This window comes from Barbus barbus, assembly GCF_936440315.1.
Source record: "Barbus barbus genome assembly, chromosome: 28".
NCBI classification, from domain to species: Eukaryota; Metazoa; Chordata; class Actinopteri; order Cypriniformes; family Cyprinidae; genus Barbus; species Barbus barbus.
In genome coordinates this window covers 18,572,375-18,592,841 of record NC_136756.1, presented here as the reverse complement: position 1 = coordinate 18,592,841, position 20,467 = coordinate 18,572,375, and the positions used below count along the sequence as shown (strand labels likewise).

Sequence of the window (20,467 nt, the reverse complement as noted above, 5' to 3'; positions counted from 1 at the left end):
AGACCTGCAAGTACTGCAGCAGTAAGGGGAACATTTTGAGGTCAAATGTGGTCTGTAAGGTCCACCTGTGCCTCAATGCTGAACGCAACTGCTTCATCAAGTACCATGAAGCCGTTGCCTAAGTAAATGGACACATTATGACACATGAAAAAAAAGTTCCTAAATAAAAAAAATGAAATTTGTATAGGTTCATGTATTTATTTATATTTTATATATGTTTCTGATATTTTAAATATATATGCATTTTGGAGAAAAAAATGACCATAGACTGGCGAGGAACCATATATGGTAACTTCATTGACCTTGATTTTCAACATAAAAATTATTTTTGTTTTCTTTTAAAGTCACAAAAGTTGAAAAGTCTTTTAATAACACTCCAGGGTTGAAATTTTTAATTTTCAAGTATTTCAATGAGTGCCCTATAAAGGGTTAACCTCTTCCAAGGCCCATATTTACAAAATTACAGAGACTTCTGGGAATCCATACTCTGGTCTGAAGAGACCAAGTCAATCATTTTGGTGGTGCTTGGTACCCATAGTGACGTTCAGTGGTAGTATAGCTTTTATATAGGGATGAATGAGTGCTGAAGGCGTGAGGGAGTTGTGCTTTATCAATACTGTCATGAATTCACACTACTGTGTGATGGAATACAAAAACTTGAAACAGAAGATGCTACCCTCTCCTCATTCCCTGCATTATTGGGCATTTTTTCAGCATGACAATGAAGATATTCATTCTCCCAAGGTGAAAATCCTTCAGTGGACATGTATTTCACTCAATCTTATCGCTCTTGAGCAGCTGTGGGGGATTCTGTAGAGACGAGCTGAGCAAAACTCCCCATTAAAGACCAGAGCATTCAAGAGGTCGTCCTCCAGGAGTTAAATAAGACAGATGTGAAAATTGGTCATGAACTTGTACACTCAGTGCCAAGAAGGGTCTAAAGTTATATACTTAAAGTTCTGTTCTGGAGGACATACTAAGTACTAGAATATTATACATTTGCTGAGTTAAATCTAGGGTGTACTCATTTCTGCAATCCTTCATTTAAACGAAATTGGCTAATTTACTTATCTTAAAGAAAATATTGGCATATATTTTGTTGTTTTTATTAAGTATATGTTTAATACATTTCAATTTTGCCATCTTTCCATGAATTATATTAGTGATCATTAAAACAATACGTCTTTTATATTTTCAGAGGGGGTGTACTCATTTATGCTGTGCACTGTAAATAATTAAACAATACACTTAAGTAAAATGTAACTCATTGATTATTTATAATGTGTTCATATTTATTATTAGTATTAGTATATTAAAAAATTACATGTTAAATATAAAGAGATAATAGGAAAAAATAGTAAAGGAATGAACAAAAGTCAATACTGACAGAGTGCTTTCATATGTCATAAGGGATTCAATAAATAGACATTGTAAATGTCATTGTCCTCACAGGGGTACACAAATAATAAATACATACGTTACACTTTTTAATACTGACCACACAATCTTTATTGAAAACGGCAAGTATGACAAAGTCAAAGGCCAGTTCAGTTAACCAACAAACAAATGTAAAAGCAATAGAAAAAGGCACTTGTTCAACTGCCTATTCTCTTTGGTGCATTTGTGTTTGACATGGGAACTGTCAATCTTTAACCTCATACAATTTTGGCACCTGTTCTCTTAATTAACTAACAAACACAGAGTCATTGAAACATATTTACTTCCCCTAAAACAGAATAAATAGGCATTGCAGGACAGTGGGAACTTGAAGGGTAGGGGGATTTCCATTATTTAAAGCTATTTGCAATGGTCTGATACTGTGAGTGGGTGTGAATTGAGATCACTTTGAAGCGTTGCATTGTCTCACAGTCTACAGGGGACCAGGAGGAAAAGATGTCATTTAATGACATGCAAAGTCATTTTTGATTTTGTTGTGTAAGGGTTTTCAGCAATTGTTGGTGCTTTTTCATGAGTAAAAATGTTAGTGGGGTCTAAAAGTTTCCTATTTAATTGTTTTTCCTTTACAAACAGCCTATACAATTACTTTTCCATCATATCCTGGGGAAAATATAACTTAATTAAAATAAGATTAAAATTAGAGATGAGTTGGACAATGAGACATTATACTGTTGTTAGAGTGTGAGAGATCAATGAGAATATGTCATGAATCACAGAATTCACAGCTTAGGCATTGTTTGCATCATTACATGCATCACAGTAATGTAATTAATGCAATTAAGCACCTTAAGCATAGTTATTCACCTGTTCCTCACAATAGATGGCATTCCACCCACTGCACCACAAAATACTGCAACTGTACGTACCTCACATTTGTTTGATATAATATATGATATCCAACAGAAAAAAAAACCCTGAAATGGTGTAAAGCTGATTGTCTGTTTTCAATTGTAGTGCAGTTTATATCACACAATATTTCAGGACCAATTTTCAACTGAAATACTTTTTTTTCTGGTCAGTTTCACAAATTCATCAATTTCATTCTCGGATATAACAGACACTGACATATTCAGTTCATGTCTGCACCCATTCTGAGATGATGTTGAATTTCCTTATCATGAACAACATTTTTTAATGAATAAACTGAAGCAGGAAAATATATTTCAATTTCCCTAGTATTGCACTCTGGGACTATGGCTTTCATTTGATGAGGACAACAGAACAGATGATATGTGACAAAGTTGACTGTTTCCTGGTAACCATCAGACAAACCTCTCCAGTTGTTTATTTTGGTTTCTGCTGTATCTTTTAGCATTAATTTAAAGCTATTAACGGACTTCCATCTCCAACACAAGCATCATTTATCGTTACCAGGCCCGTTTATATAAACAGCCTCAAATTGGCATGACATTTCTGTGTCCCCCAGAAATCCTCCACCATGAAACATCATAGGATTTTTATCCATTTTTATTTTAAAGATGGCAGGACATCAGTCCTTTTCTTACTCTGTGGGAAAACAGATCTGAGGTGAGTTGGGTCCAGCCTAAGTGATGTTTTGGTTTCTCTCCAGTTCAGGAGAGGGGTAGTGATGTTCCTCTAAGAAGGCTTTTTGGACCCTTACAGTGTTGTGGTTGAAGATCAGTGACCTCCTCCACTTCGATTCTCTCCGTAGACCCAATCCAGTGTGATGAACGTCAAGCTCATGCTCATGAAGAGGAAGCCCAGAGCAGTGAAGCAGGCAGCCTGAAACACAAGAGCAGGAGCTTTTAATGACTGCAAACATCAGGTAACAATAATAAAATTGCATTCTCTTTTCATTTATTTGAACCATATATTGATTCGAAATGTAGAGAAAGTTTAAGACATGCCTGAATTTTTGGTCTTGAGTTCATTGGTTCAGTGGAAACAATACGGATGTAAAAAAGACCTGGGAGAATGAAAATCAAGCTCGGAGCAGAGGTTGCACCTATGAAATGAACAAAAAATGGATGACACTTCTAAGCTGAAAATGTGGTCACAGTAGTGAAATTTTGGTTTGGTAACTGTCAATAGTGTCTGTAGTCAAAGAGATAGGTAGCACAGCTTACACAGAAGTCGCTTTCAGGCATTTGTGATAGGAATTTTGATGCTTATTAGATTTTCTTGCAGCTAAACTAAAATTACAGTAATATTCTTTCGCTACATTACAAGCACTTTCTTTAGGTGCATGTCTACAATTTTCATTATTCACTCACCAATGATTCCGAAGATGTCACGAATGTTGGGCACACAAATGACAAGCAGGTTGACTACGAAAAGGAGACACAATGCAATAGAGATGTGACGCACCCAATGGAAGGGCTTATCAGGGAATAGAAGCTGAAGGAGGGCTTTGCGAATCTGAAAACACAATATGACAAAGAAATTGAAATAATTCAGACATCTGCCCTGCATTCAAAAACTGTTTACTGAGTCTTTCAACATTAAAGGGACACTCCACCCAAAAATGAAAATAAATATTCTCTTTTATCATTTACTCACCCTCATACCATCCCAGATGTATGTCTTTCATTCTTCAAATGAACACAAAGATTTTTCAAAAAATAACCCATCTCTGTCCAAATAATGCAAGTGTATAGGACCTTCAAAGCTGATGCAATATTTTTCACCCCAGTTAAGTAATATTTGAAACTTCTTAAACTGAAAACCGTTGTTTCCGGCCAACTGTCTTACACGGGTTCATGAGGTCACGCTTGATGTAAGCATGACCACATTGTGTGAAAGTGCTGACATAGCACTTTACCGAGCTTTCATGAACCAAGTATAAGACAGTTGGCTGGAAGTGCTGGATTATAGTCCAAAAAATTGAAAATGTTAGTATTTGTCTCACACATTCCTATCATTTCTCTTAAGAAGACATTGATTTATCAACTTGGATCATACACTGTAGATTGTTATCATGTTCAGTTTGTGTGGTTTTTGAAGCATACACTTGCAGTATATGTACTAGCAAAAAAACTTTTCTAAAAATCTTTTCTATGTTCATCTGAAGACAGTCATCTGGGACAGCATATGTGCGAGTATCATTTTTGTGTGGACATTTACATTTTTACATTTACATTTATTCATTTAGCTGACGCTTTTATCCAAAGCGACTTACAATTGCTATATATGTCAGAGGTCGCACGCCTCTGGAGCAACTAGGGGTTAAGTGTCTTGCTCAGGGACACATTGGTGTCTCACAGTGGATTCGAACCCAGGTCTCTCACACCAAAGGCATGTGTCTTATCCACTGCACCATCACCACCCGTGTGGAGTATCCCTTTACAGTTTGACAGTATGTTACAACATGGTTTCGTCTTTTCAGAAATATAAACCAGGAAAGCTAGCTGGACTTCACCATATAACTCTGTCAAAAAAAAAAAAAGTCTCATTACCGGGAAGAGCACAACAGGAACAGTCAGAGTCACAGCCACCAGCACGGCCAGACGCACACACAGGATGAGCGTGTCCAGAGGATCCACCTTGCTGTAGGTGTGTAGAAGTTCTGCCTCTGTGTTTACTGAGAGAGATTCATATATTGAGAATTACTATTATTTCTAGGCTGTGCTTAAATTACACACACAAGTAAACAGATACAGGTCCCAAAACTTTTTTTTTTAAACACCTATGGCAGAGACAAATGTGAGTCTAGCCTATAACAAGACAGCATCAGTGATGCCTCGCTTGCACCATTAGACAACATTTTGAATTTATAATCCAGAGTGCTTACAATAAAAGGTGAGGTAGCCAAAGATGGCAGTGAGCAGATACATGACAAACATCCCCAGGATGGACACGTTGGCAATGGCCTGCATGCGTCTCTTTGTGGGACTAGAAGTATCAAAACAACAATCATAAAAGGAGATTTTTTTTTACTCATGTCTCTCTTTTTGCAAAAAATAATAATAGAGACGCTTCCTTTTAAACACCCAATGTCTTGATACCATTTAAAAGTTTTATAACCCAAAGTTTTGAATGGTAGTGTACATTATAAGTGTCTGTCAAATGAAATACAATCTGTTTTGTTTTCAAACAGTGACCACAATTATTATTAGTGGTCATGAATATTTTCATAGAGAGTGCGTGTTTTCTGAACGTACTTGCGCAGCTCAGTGTAGATCGGCAGCACCTCAGGGTGGCATACAAAAGCGAAGGCCAATATGGGAACCGTGTAGGCTGTCTGCAAAACAACCAGAGTAACTGAAATTATACAAGGCAGTTCCTAATATCACACAGTGAGGCGGTCTCACACCTATGTCATCATACTGAAATTAGTAGTTGCTAGGTAACTTTATTTCCATCTACGTACTAAGCATTTCCTGTCTGTTTCTGTCTGACCTGGGGTGGAGGTCATAAAGAGTTAAACATGATACTTAGAAATGGACATCCTGAATAGATTTTTGCAATGATAAGGACAGTTCCTGACCTGCTGGTTGATAGTGAAGTATTTGGCTTCACATTCACCATCAAAAGATATGTTTTCAGCAGTGTGGTTGGTGAAACCATCCAAAGGACAAGGGATGTTGAACTTCTTATAGATGACCTAGGGAACAAAAACGTGAAGTTAAAATGACAAACAGGAGAGGACGAAAGCCAAAAATGTGACAAGGAGGAAGAGAGCCAGAAATATTGAAGAATGTTAAAGAGTTCATAAGAGAACTAGCAATGTTTTGAGTGATCTTTTGATCTTTCACAAAAAGCCCACACACAGACCACAGCATTAAGTGAACTTACTGAGATCAGGAAGAAAACCATACATGTCAGAGAGAAGCCACTGGTGTAACCCAAGTACCCTGCAACAAAAAAACAGACAATATTCCACAAAATGCTCATATTATACTATATCATCACCCAGCTCTATTCTACTAATATGGGACTGTAAGGCATGAAGATCCATGTAGGCAAGATATTGTAAACATGTACACTCTAAAAAATGCTGGTTTAAATACAACCCAGCGCTGGGTAAAATATGGACAAACCCAGCGATTGGGTTGTTTAGACCCAGCTGTTGAGTTACTGCCCAGAAGCTTCGGTTAAACATTGAACCCAGCTGTTGGTTGAAAACAACACAGCATGTGTTCTGGCCACTATTTACCCAGCACTGGGTTGCATTTAACCCAGCATTTTTTTAGAGTGTATACAGCGCTATAACAAATCAAATTTACTTGACTTGGTTCTGTCAACAGTTCACTGTGGTTATTTCACTTTGTTTACGGTTAAAAATCAGTCTTTTCAACAGAAATCATTTAACACATTTACAGATCTGTAGATTTAAAATCTGAAAAATGTCCAATTATTCCAAAACCTGTCACAAAATTTTCTTTATAACATCAATAAATCCCTCCGGATTCTACTTTAGGATTCTACATAAAAAAACAACGGATCCTTTTAAATCTGTTTCTGAGCAAAGTAGATTGTGAGAGGACAATATTATGAACACTGACAATGTGACAAACAAATAGAAAGGATGAGAAAAGGATAGATTCACAGCAAACACAAAGCAGAATGCCTTACCAAGTTGTCTCATCAGGGCAAGGGGCAAGATGATTAAAATGGACACAATGATGATCAGATAGTTGCCATTCAGGAACCAATCACTTCAAAAAAAAAAAGAGAGAATAAGTTTAAGTGAAGGAATTTAGGAAATGTTTGTGTATTTCAACAACATTTGAAGGATTTGGATTGCTCTGAGGCTGCAATGTTCCAGCAGTTAGCTTGGATGACCCAAAAAATGTTATCTAATTCTTGGCTAGATTAAATTAGACTCATTAGGAGAACACGGGGATAAGCAGATGATTGTTTTCTCACCCACTGCTGTGCTGAAGGCCAAGGAAAGCCTGAATAACCAGAGGTAATTCATACTTCACAATGAAGAGGTAGCTAGACATAGCTGAAAGAAAGAGAGAGACTGATTCATCAAACACAGTTTGGTCATACTGACTCCCGTGTACATTAAATGGCAGATCTTTTTGGCTTGTAGCCTAAGGTGACTTTTGCCTGTGCAGTATATATACAAATATGTTATAATAGCCCTGGCAGGAAAATAGAACTTTTGTTACATCGTCTGAGAGAGAACATTACTGTTATCATATGGACATACAGTCATGGCCAAAAATATCAGCACCCTTGGTAAATATGAAAATTAATCTGCATTGTTAATCCTTTTGATCTTTTATTTTAAAAAAATCACAAAAATCTAACCTTTCATTGGATAATAAGAATTTAAAATGGGGGGAAATATCATTATGAAATAAATGTTTTTCTCTAATACACGTTGGACAACGTCCAATGTTTTCCTCTTAAAACTCAGGGACTGCTACTAAACCACTGTATTTTTAAAGGCTTATGTTCAATAAAAGGCCTTTATAAATTTACATTGTCATTTCCTACTAACAGACCAAATTATACAGAGATATTATTTCAATCTAATGGAGAATAATAAATTATAATCAGCATAACTGGATCTGGTACAGTGTTCATCGAAAGAAATAAGATCAGAACTGACCCAAAACTCTTAACTTACCACCAATGTTGTGCATTGTTATGACAAGAGCTGCCAGTATTTTTCCCGGGTGTCCAAATGCTCGTTTACCCAGTTGTTCATAAGCGCGAATCCCTATACAGACAGGTTAGTGATTAATGATTTATCCTGATGAACAAACTAAAATCCTTATGGGGTCCAAAAGTCTGACATCACACTGAAAATATGGCATTAAAAATTTTATTTAACCTGGAAATAATCAAAAAGCTTTAGATCGAAGATTTACAGTTTAGTTAAAAGTTTTAAAGTTTATATTCTATTATGTCTTCATCATTGTCATCATATCAAATGGGTGACAATGAATAAGACATTCTGAAATGTGTATATATCTATGTTTATATATATATATATATATATATATATATATTCTCAATTCAACTTTTCACTCAAATTGCTATAGTGATTTTTAATAAAAATACAGTATTTAATTGAAAAATAATGCAAAATAGAAGCATTTAGCTACTATATAGAAGCATTTAACCCCACTGTACAAAAAGAAGCGATATTAAAATGTATTTTTATAACAAACAATAATGACCAAATCTCTTGAATCGGCCGTACCTACAACCCCTGCGCTCCTCAGCAGAAGATGGACAGAGTATGATGACAAGACAGCAATGCAGGTCAACAAGATCCTGTTAAAACAAGCAGAAAACACAGAACAGAATGTCTCATGTAAAAGCTCTATGTCAGGGGTGTCCAAACTCGGTCCTGGAGGGCCATTGTCCTGCAGACTTTAGCTCCAACTTGCCTCAACACACCTGCTGGGAAGTTTCTTGTATGCCTAGTAAGAGCTCGATTAGCTGGTTCAGGTGTGTTTAATTGGGGTTGGAGCTAAACTCTGCAGGACACCAGCCCTCCAGGACCGAGTTTAGGCACCCCTGCTCTATGTAGTTGAAAATATGTGCTAAAAACAATCAAAGATTTATTTAATGTTCATTAGATCATTCAAATCATTTGAAATGCCATGTAAGGGCACTTACATTATGTCTGGTTGTGAAACTGGGGGATTTGAGGTGCATTCTGGGATACTCACAGAAAGAGGATGATACCAGTGTTGGACATGGCGTAAGACAGTCCCAGAATCCCACTGCCCATGATGGCATTGCTGAGGTTGAAGACAGACATTCCAAAGGACGTCTTTCCTTCGAACTAGCAGAAACAACAGTCAAGAGGGAAAGAGAAGGGGGAAAAATAACCACACTCTAAAAAATGCTGGGTTAAATACAACCCAGTGCTGGGTAAAATATGGACGAACCCAGCGACTGGGTTGTTTTTACCCAGCGGTTGAGTTACTGCCCAGAAGGCTGGGTTAAACATTTAACCCAACTGTTGGTTGAAAACAACCCAGCATGTGTTCTGTCCAATATTTACCCAGCACTGGGTTATATTTAACCCAGCATTTTTTAGCACAGCATCTTGGTGAAAACTGGCTGTTTTTTAATATGAGCTTGATTTCTGCACTCACATCTGTAAACTGAGGGGGTTTTCCTCCATCACTCTTGTGTGGTAAAAACTCCTCTTGTTCAGGTGACTCTCTAAAACATATAGACGAATGTCACACTCTATAAATGCAGCAATTATCAGGTCATCAATTATGATGCTTTCCGTTTAAATGTCTAATGTGTAAGTATTGGTAGCATAGACTGCTTGTTCACTATAGTTAACCGTTTGGACCTTTTTCATTTACTCTTTACATTTTATTGTCCCCTGATATTCATTTTCTAGGCAGTAAACAGTAAATCACGGGGTTCAGGTTCATAAATGTGTCAAAGGTAACCCTTTTGCCTTACAAGACACTCATTAAAAGACACCCAGTTTGTCATGGTGTTTATATGTAATAAAATGTGTCAAGGATGATATCATATAATATGTTGATGTTGAACAGTTAACGCCGATTTGTTCAACCTGTATGGAATGCATTAATGTGACCATAAATCCAAGGATATTTTTGTGTGCTAATGAGGTGGAGGCTATGCTGTGGTAGGCTGGTAAATTTCTCACTCCCTGGAAAAAATATTTTAATGATGTTGCAATGCTCACATTTTCCTGTTAGGTTAATTTTAAGTTCATCCAAATATTCACTTAAAATAAATGCAACTCTGCTTATGACTGTGGTGTTGTTCTATAAAAGCAGATGGTGAAGCAACCGAATAGCGTGTTTGCTTTTAGCATGAATCTGCAGGCCAATAGAAAATAGATATGTAGTGACAGATTTAGTGACCCAGGAAGCGTATTTGCCGTTTTTAAAGTAAAATCACTACTAATGAATGACACATACCCTTCCTCAAGATGTTGAAAGTCTTTGTGGTGACCGTTTGTTAGTTTCTGAAGTTCCATGATGTATTCTTTCTTTCTTTTTCTCTTTTGAGCAGTGAAAGTTGTGAAGTGTGGAGTTAAGCGTTTTCTCTAAATTAGAGCTGCAAGAAATAAATGACAACAAAAGCAGTTAAAGCAGACTAAAATATTACAAAAAGAATGTCAAAGCATATATACAGTATTGCATTTACACTGATTAACTGCATTAACTGAAAAACAAAACAAAACAAAAAATATAAATACTTTAATGACCCCAAACTAGAGAATAGTATGTACTCTGTCATGACAACAACAAAGGAATGTTGCATCATTTACACAGAATCAAAGCATAATTAAATCTTTGCTGGTCGTATAGATATTTTAGTATGTCTATATTAATGTTACACAATCTTTGCAATGACGACCGCTACTTTATATCTGAGACTGTTAAATGCGCTTTTTGACCCTGTCTTCATATACCTTTCTATGTAGACTCATTTTCATAATTTTCCTGAAAGTTATCCAATAAGACCGTGAGAGCTGTCAAGGATATAGATAAAAGTCCAGGAAACATGAGGTCCATGTGTCTGTTTCCCACCACCTCTATTGTGATTGGCTCTTAAGGTTATGTTTCAAGTAGGGAAAGAGCATAAAAATACACAAGAGATCTGTAATTCTGGGTTTATTTTGGGTTCTTGCCTTTTCAATTGTGTAAATGAACATTCCAAAAAACAAAAAAAGCCTCTGAGAAAGCACATTTTTTTAAGAACATGTCAAACACCACACTTGTAGGAAAATTATTGTTCTGGTACGACACAACGTTCTCTATGTGTGTGAATTTACTGATGAACGGAGAGCTTTGGAACTGGGTCCTAATGTTAGACTGAAAAACCTTCTGTGCTCCATTTAGTCATTTCGTAACTCTAAAAGCATTGTGTACACCATAACAGTGACCGAAACTCTAGAAGATTTAGTAGTATACTTCTTGTTGTTGTGTTGCTATGACACTCATCCACAAAGGGGACACATCCAATCTTTACTGACTGACAAGAGTGGCCAAAACTGCCTCTGGAGAGACACTACCTTTGACATTCTGTCTTTTAGCTTTCACAAGGACTAGAGGTCAGTGTTATTTTAGTATTACTGAGAGACTATTATAGCTTTTTTACAATATTGTGTAGTGTTTGCACAGTATTGAATGACATGTATATATGTACTCCATCATTATGACTGACATCAGTCAGTACTGATGGTTCAGATTTTGAAATCATGGGATCTATTCCATATGGCGGGGATAATGGTCACATGCTAACAAACGTCACAGTATGTGACTCAAACGGCTCTACTAAGAATGTTTCTTGCCACGTGTATGCAAATTATCTCACAGTGTCTCGAACACGTAAGAAAGTGTAAATGGAAAAAAATCCCTCTTCAATGCCTGGGCAAATCTAACGGAAAAATGTAAACAAATATGAGATCAGCGTGTTTATAAGACCCTGCTGTGGTAACAAGTAACAAGGTGAACTACTGTTGGATATGAAATTCACAGTCACATTCAGCCACAAGTCTGAATACGTGGCTCAGGCTTCGGGGGTTTGGAAACTTTCCAGCAGCCCCTACCAGCTGTAGTTTCCAAACTGCTTTCCGAGCACAACCTTGTACACCCAAAAACTTGATAAGATTTGTTGTAATAATAACATACTGGCAGCACATGGTGATTAACGCTTTGGTCTTTCCTCAAACACACAAAATCTTGTAATAGATAGGTTTATGAAATGAAAAGTAATTAAGTTTAAAAATATAACATGCTTTGAGAATATGCAGTGCATATTTAGAAAATCTGGAGGAAAATCTATGTATAAGCAACACAACTGTTTCAAAAGATTGTGACTCTTATTAGCCTCAACTGATTAATGGATTGTCACTATATAGATTCCAAAATTTAACATCGAGTTGCCAGCCTGAGATGTTGACCTTTTGTACTGTGGTCTGGTAAAATTCCACACTGTGTGGTAAAAGTCATTAAAGTGTCTGACCCATCAGGCTGAATGGTAATTCTGAAGTATCTGCAGACTGGAATGGAGAATTACATAATCTGTGATGCTTCTGTATGCCTGTGGGCACATGAGCACAATTAAAAAATAATGAAGCATTGTGGAAGAATGTTTTGGATAGTTATAGCACCTTCTCATAAACTCTACAATTATTATTTCTTGCCTAAACTCACTACTGAAAGACTGATAGATTTTTAAGTCATTTATTAAGTCATTTATTGCCATATATGTAAATGAAGTCAATTGTACAGTATTGAAAACTGCTAACAGTAATTTAAAACCCTGATCATTTAGTAGAAACTATATAGAGAGATAGATCATGTATGTGAACGCACAATTATAGTACTGTAAGGGAACTGTTGTGTGTGTGTCATGTGTTCCTGCCTCTTGTGCCCATATTTGGTTTGTTTCCTGTCCTTGTCTCATGTCATTAGTAGTTTATTCGAATCCAGCCGTGTCTGTTAATTTACCTGTGTATTTATAGTCCTGTCTGTGTTGTGCCATTTTGTCTGGTCTACTCGTTACTTCCCGGTGTTTGATGTCTGCCTTGCCTTGTCCTACCCTGATGTCCTAGTAAAGTATTATTTGAGTTTACATCCTCGTATGCGTGTTCCTTGTTCCTCCCAGCTGTGTGCACCGTGACAAGTACATCGTAAACAATCAGTTTTATTTATGCCTAAAGCTAAAACTATCAAAAACCGTTTTCGTTAATTGAAAAAAGATTAAATCAAATGAAATATAGATGAAAAACTTCAGCTTAAATGAAAATATATATTTATAGATGAAAAAAACTATAGTTAAAAATAAATATTAAAAGTTAATAAAACTGTCAACAGCACAAAACAAAATGTGACCCTGGAGCACAAAACCAGTCTTAAGTCGCTGGGGTATATTTGTAGCAATAGCCAAAAATACATTGTATGGGTCAAAATTATCCATTTTTATTTTATGCCAAAAATCATTAGGATATTAAGTAAAGATCATGTTCCATGAAGATATTTTGTAAATTTCTTACCGTAAATATATCAAAACTTCATTTTTGATTAATAATATGCATTGCTAAGAACTTCATTTGGACAACTTTAAAGGCGATTTTCTCTTTTTTTTTTTTTTTTTTTTTTTTTTCACCCTCAGATTCCAGATATTCAAATAGTTGTATCTCGACCAAATATTGTCCGATCCTAACAACCCATAGATCAATGGAAAGCTTATTTATTCAGATATATATTAGATTATATATTTATATATTTCAGATTCGATAAATTGACACTTAAGACTGGTTTTGTGGTCCAGGGTCACAAATTACACAAACAAAAAATAAAAATGAAAACAAATATAAAAGCTATTAATGCATACTGTAATGGTATGTAAATTACACTAAAATAACACAGTATATGCAGAATACAATTTACCCTATTGATGCATTCTGAGAATTGTATATAGCTGTAAAACATCATAAAGGGCAATTAGTTAATCCATTATAAACTAAAAATAAAATCAACTCTTCTTACAGGATATTAAGGTAATGTTATATATAAATTAAAATGATATATTATGGCGCTTTTCCACTGCGTGGTACGACTCGGCTCGGCACAGCTCAGTACTGCACAGCTCGTTGTGGTAACTGCGTTTCCACTGCAGTTTAGTATCGCTTTAGAGTAAGCGTGATTATTCACGTGCCGTTATAGTTGCGCCGCCTCTACTGCCGTGACTCCTGAAAAAGTGCCATTAGTAAAACCTATGTAGAAATTAACATTAATGAAGATTAATAAATGGTTTAAGTGTTATTTCATGTAAGCTATTTCAGTAACTACTGTTAATGTATAGAACCATTTTGTAAAGTGTTACCAATAGCACAAACCAGAAGTAAGAAGACTGTGGAAGATGTGAGCTGTAAAAGCAAAGTCATGAGTCATAGAGTCATAAGCTAAACTATACAGCCAAAACCAACTGGACAACATTTCTGAAGGGAAGCTCTTGTTAACTTACTAAGTTTACTCTTAAAACAACATACAAATGATCATTTATCAAATATTACTGACTTTAAAGGCATGGAACTGATTCCAACTTGCATAATTCTACAGAGCAAAGTCTTACTAAATGAACACCAAAATCCTTTTCATGGAAAAATACCCTATAAATTTGTCAGATGCAAAATGTCACACTGAGTATATGCCAAGAATTTCACCCTGAAGGAAACTTGCCTACAGTCAGGAGGAGAAAGAGATTTTAACCTCTCTGTGACAAGACCACCTTTTACCCAGCACCACTCCCAATAACTGCCTGTAAGTGTGAAATACTAGTGTGACCAGACTGGCTGTTACCTGGAGCAGCTTTTCTCCATGCAGCACTAGATGACTGCTGGTAATCCCACGTTCTCTGGATCTGATTTTTAAATGCTAAATGTTACTTGGTGCAGACAACCTTTCCGCTTCACTCTCAGGGAGTCATTGAGTTATTTGTTTAAACTTCATAGCACTCAGTTAAAACATACTGGGTGGGTAGTAGAGACATTATTGAGGGGCTGGGAGAAAGAAAGACAGAGAAAGAGGTGGGGGAGGGTAGCAAAGAGAGGAGGGTGAGGTGTGCTGGGACATCGAATAACTTTTAACCCTTTACTCGCTGTTGCAGGATTGAATTTAAGAGAGTCTCGAGACTTAACATTCATATAGTAAAACTCAACTTTTGGACTGCAGGGAAAAGAATGCAAAATTCATTTAAGTAACATATCAGGTTACTTACTAAGATAACCAAATGAGCCACAGGTAGACAGCTTTTGTGACATGCCATCATCTTTGAAAACCATTGTAAAAGAGCTACAAGAGCTAAAATAATATATAGCTTCGCTTGCAATAAAAATACAATTAGAAACTAAAAACTGTCACAATTTTGAATATTATTTAGCACATGTGGTTCATAGTTTTATTTCGAATGAATGCTGTTCTTTGATGAATAGTTATTTTCTTTTCAAAGAAGTGGTTTTTAATATTTTTTCTTCAGCACTTAATCAGCATATTAAAAAGATTTCTGAAGGATCATGTGATTCTGCAGTAATGGCTGCTGAAAATGTAGCTTTACCATCACAGGATTAAATTACATTTCAAAATATATTCAAATAGAACACAGCTATTTTAAATTGTAATAATATTACAAAATAGTATTCTTTTTACTGTATTTGGGATTAAATAAATGCAGCCTTTGCAAGTAAAAGTAAAATACTTTCAAAAACATTACAAATTCATTGTGAGCTCAAACTGTTTAACGTTGAAAATAATGTAAATGTTAAATTGTAAATAGTAATGTAAATATGAGATTTTAAATTATTATAGTTAATATCATAATTTATATATTTTCATTATTTGAATATTTACAGCATTTTTGTTTACTTTAGTGTAATAGTACTAGATTGTAACCACTCTAATCTGGATCTGAAGCAAAACCACTTGAGAAGCATTGACCTAAAACAGAGATCAAATGTAGTTTTAAAGCACATTTGTACTCTAAAACCTACATTGCAGCAAGGTTTGTGGAAAAGATTTCACAGGTCCCACCCTCTATATTATCTTCACCCACTCACCATCAGAGTTGAGCAACCATCTCTCCACCCATTTAACTGGCATTCCTCTCTTTGCCTCCATCCATTTCCTGTCGTTCAACCCTCATTCTCTATAGACTCTCTCCCTATAAGTCAACATCTCACACTATTGCTATCCATTTTAAGGCCTTGGCTAGAGGTGTATTAGAGTGCTCAAATGCTCTTTTTTATGGCAGACACAGTGTAGTGTACTTGCCCATACTTGAATTTCCAGAGTATTTCCCAGGAGATAATACGATCCCCTCGCCTTAGAGGCCACATACCACGCAGGCTCGAGTGAACGCGTAGTAATTTTTGCTAATATAATAGCACTAACAGAATGCATTTTCCACATCAGAATTACTTTTAAACCCGAAAGCCTCAAAGAGTGGAAGCCAAAGTAAGAAGACTGGCCAGGTCTGGTCATTGTTGTAGACCACACAATGCACTCGGTGATCTCTCTGCAGGTTCATTTCCCTGTTGTGGCCATGTATATTCAATATGTCCAGGACATCGTTTAAAAGAGCTACAGAAACCTCTTGAGGTTTATCAATTGTGTGGGTCACAACTTCGGTGTGTACATTGTGCCTTAAACACCCCTTCAAAAAATCAAACACATTCCTTTTCGTTTTCCACCGGATAATGATTTCCTCTACTTTTCCTTTCAGATAACAGTGGTATGTTAGCAAATATTGTGAAAGTGATGTTTTTTTCACACTCTAGCCACAGAACTTTATGTGCTTCAAAGATTATAACACAACAGGAAGTGCTTCACCTGAAGTCAACAGCTAAAATTGGTAAGCAAAATGACGTCATGATCTCAGACGCATAATATTAAACACTGGGTGAAGGGGCTGTTGTTCTTTGTGGTTTAAATTGCTTTCCAAGCAAACAGTGGAAGAAATACTGGCCATCCGGTTTTAGCACTAAGCAACATTTAAGTTAAAGTTAACATGTTGAAATACTTTCTTATATATGACCCTGGACCACAAAACCAGTCTTAAGTCGCTGGGGTATATTTGTAGCAATAGCCAAAAATACATTGTATGGGTCAAAACTATTGATTTTTCTTTTATGCCAAAAATCGTTAAGATATTAAGTAGAGATCATGTTCCATGAAGATATTTTGTAAATTTCTTAACGTAAATATATCAAAACTTCAATTTTGATTAGTAATATGCATTGCTAAGAACTTAATTTGGACAACTTTAAAGGCAATTTTCTCAATATTTAGATTTTTTTTTTTTTTGCACCCTCAGATTACAAATTTTTAAATAGCTGTATCTCGGCCAAATATTGTCCAATCCTAGCAAACCATACATCAGTGGAAAGCTTATTTATTTATTTACATGTTTTATAAATCTCAGTTTCGAAAAATTGACACTTGAGACTGGTTTTGTGGTCCAGGGTCACATATGCAGAAACTATAAATAAGCCATTAACTACCGGCGTGCTATCAATACACTCTGGTGAAGCATCCTGTCCAACCCGACATAGCAACATTAGCACAACCAATGGCACGAGTTTAGGGTGGGACTAAGTGTTTGTCCGGCAATTTGCAGATAAGTAAAGTGCACAGTGAAACCTGCTGTGTCCAAGATCATGTACTTTCAAAATATGTACTGAATTTGACAAGGAATATACTTCTTGATCACTGATGAATTATGTTCTTTTGGTATGCATTTGTTAAACAATCAAGCATTGTCTTTTGAGTGCTACATGCTACATAGAATAACTGCAAAAATAATGCACTTGGGAGTTAACAAGTATAATTTAACCATGATGAACAACATTCTTGGTATCAGTTGCAGTTTCACTTAAATTGCATTTGAAAAGAGTGGCTTAAAGTTACAGTTCACATGGCCTCATTGGGATTACATAGTGTGTCCATAGGCTGTGAAATTCAAAGTCACAGCAGGTAAACATCCGAGTATTATTTACCTACTGTTTCATGTGTATTCAGACAACCTATTCATCTGACATATTTTGGGTGCTTTTCACATACTATATACAGTGAGAAGCGAAAGTATTTGAAACCTTTGGAATTGTTTTGTTTTTTTTTACATTTATTGGTCAGAAAATGTTGTTTGATTTTCATCAAAATGACAAGTAAACTTTTTTGAACCGGGTGATAGTGTCTTTTTTTTCTTATTTTGTTTCTTTTTTTTTTTTTTAGTATTGCCCTTCAGAAGCTACATAAGATACGAAGGTTTCATAGTAAATACAATTTACTCTGATCATCATTTTCAAAAAGTTTACACCCTCAGCTTTTAAACCTTCCTGAGCATCAGTAAATTTTTCTATCTTTAGTAATAGTCGTGTAGTTGAGTTGAATCCATCACTGGTCCTTAGTGAAAATATGGATCTCAAAATCTGTTGTGAAAAACCAAACAATGTGCAGAACCTGGAGGATTTTTCTACTGAACAATGGACAGTTCTTTAGAAAACTGTTCATGAACAACTATCAAAAAACAATTGTGGGTCTTCCAAGTAATAACAAATCACTTACTTTTTCCACAGCACCGTGAATGTTTAACGGAATGTGTTCAGTAAATATGAAAGATTATAATTGTGTTATTAGCTTTATATTTTGTCTATGCTTGTGACTTGTATGTACACTTGTGATCAAGATCAGATGATATTTTATGACCAACAAATGTATAAATATACATTTTAATGACTACTATAGTTGGAAAGTAAAGCGTATTCCTATAAACGACACTAAAGAAATGACACACTTCTGCTCTCCCATTTAACTTCTGAAGTTTAAAAAAAATATATATATATATTTTTTTTTTAAGTTTGCCAATATCCTAGTAAATAACCAAACTGACGTTACCAAGTTGAATGAAATTTGATGTCTCTATTCCCCAAATACATGACCTGGTTGCTCTTTAAAAGCTCTTACAGAATAAATCTTTCTCACAGCGCGTTGGGTGTACTCTTACAAGTTGCGCAACAATTTTTTTAATGTTTTGGATATTTTGAGCTGTTCATAGTCCCAATTTAGTCTAAAACGTATCAGTACAAAACAGTATATAACTGACCAGGAAGACATTGTGGAACATTTGAAGAACTGTGAGAATGTAAACATGCTTATACTGACAGTTTACATTCAACCTACATGTCTATCATGTTGATTTTCTAACATTGTCATGGGAGTTTAGCTAAAATGAAACATTCCAAGCTTAAATTTTATTCTAACAACCTCACATAGAGAGAGTAACTTGTACATTTTTGTGTAGATATTTTGGATACACACTGCTCAACAGAAAACATCTCAAGACATAGTAAAAGACATAAGAACATATATATCGCCATCTATTTCCAATCTTTCATAGTCTATGCAAGTCCACATCAGCTACTGGCCTTTTATATCTGGCTCGAGTTAATTCTAGTCTTGCGATCTGACATATGATACCCACATAACGTCATGTACAGTGTGCATAGAAAGATTTTCCTTTGCAACTCACACACGCTATTATCTTAAGTCATATATAGCCATATTCTTCACAACACTGTAGGGTCATTGAGGGGAATATCAGACTGTAATTCTTACTAACCCAATTTTCCTTAAAAAGCCACCTGAAAGCACAGTTAATTACAATCAATGAACAAATCGTATGGCTAAAAAACTTGTAATAGAACATAATGAAAGTTGTAATGTAATTATGGTAACAAAACTCTCCTTAGCCATTAAGCCTTTCCTGTCAACAGTAGTTTGATTTTATAGACCATGTGCTCAAGTAATACAACAGATAATCAAAAAAGAACGTACTCAGACTCTCTCACCCTTTTTAAATGGCTGTTGGTGTTTTCTCAAAGGCAGTGCTAATGAAGCATTCTCTGAGAGCTTTTCTTGGTTGAAGTGTTGCTTTTTATCCCAGTTGTTAAAAGGTTTAAATAGAGCCCAAGAGAGAAAGGACAGTGTGGTTCTATTGAAGGAAATAAGGCAAGGGTGGGAAGCACATGGAGAAAAAAAGGGAGGGAGCTTCTTAATGCAGTCTCGAATTACTTGTGATGTCACGTACAACTCAAGCCACTCTGGTAATGCAGGCAACAGCATTCCATTCAGAGGCTCTTTCACGCTTTCACATCTGCTTGTCTCTCATTCTTCATATTGATGGAGTGTCATGCACTCCACAAGAAGCTCCAAAATTTGAGCCGGAGAAGACAAAACACAGAATAAGACGGGTGAATAAAATTAGGTTTCGATTATTGTGCATTTTGTTTTTTTTTTGGTTATTTTTTCAGTGTCGGGTAGTTTTTGTGTAACCCTTTGGCTGGGTCAGATGCAGGTTATGGAGTCAGTCACAGTATCTTTAGGCTTTGAGAGACCGGTTGATTACACTTGAAGTAGCCTACTTTTAAATGTTTAATTTTTACATCTAAAATGTTTGTTAAACAAGTTTAAATATTGTCAATATGTTAAGAAGGTATAAAATATGCTGTATTAAGAACTGTACTAAAGTGGTTGGGTTGTGTATTTTACAAAGATTGAGAAGATTAACTTAATCTGTA

The 20,467-nt window shown here is 35.7% G+C and overlaps 1 protein-coding gene across 1 annotated transcript; it reads right to left on the bottom strand.

The window, feature by feature from the left end:
- Positions 1-1,481: 1,481 nt before the first annotated feature.
- On the bottom strand, positions 1,482-19,906 carry LOC306848472 (sodium-coupled neutral amino acid transporter 3-like). The gene is made up of 16 exons (XM_079383037.1): positions 19,739-19,906; positions 10,302-10,440; positions 9,489-9,558; positions 9,057-9,172; positions 8,582-8,655; positions 8,003-8,095; positions 7,288-7,369; positions 6,994-7,076; positions 6,214-6,272; positions 5,906-6,022; positions 5,580-5,659; positions 5,210-5,310; positions 4,875-4,999; positions 3,693-3,837; positions 3,327-3,424; positions 1,482-3,201 (listed from the first exon to the last, which is right to left on the bottom strand). The coding sequence occupies exons 2-16, from the start codon at positions 10,358-10,360 to the stop codon at positions 3,097-3,099; spliced, it is 1,407 nt and encodes a 468-aa protein (XP_079239163.1). The 5' UTR covers positions 10,361-10,440; positions 19,739-19,906; the 3' UTR covers positions 1,482-3,096.
- Positions 19,907-20,467: the final 561 nt, after the last annotated feature.

What these genes read in the sequence shown, in the direction of transcription:
- LOC306848472 (XM_079383037.1), bottom strand. Translation starts at nt 10,360, where the DNA reads ATGGAACTTCAGAAACTAACAAACGGTCACCACAAAGACTTTCAACAT. An exon ending in TGGTTTTCTTCCTGATCTCA is followed by an intron (nt 6,023 to 6,213) that starts GTAAGTTCACTT and finishes TTTGTTCCCTAG; the next exon opens with GTCATCTATAAGAAGTTCAA. An exon ending in TGGCTACCTCACCTTTTATT is followed by an intron (nt 5,000 to 5,209) that starts GTAAGCACTCTG and finishes AATCTCTCTCAG; the next exon opens with TAAACACAGAGGCAGAACTT.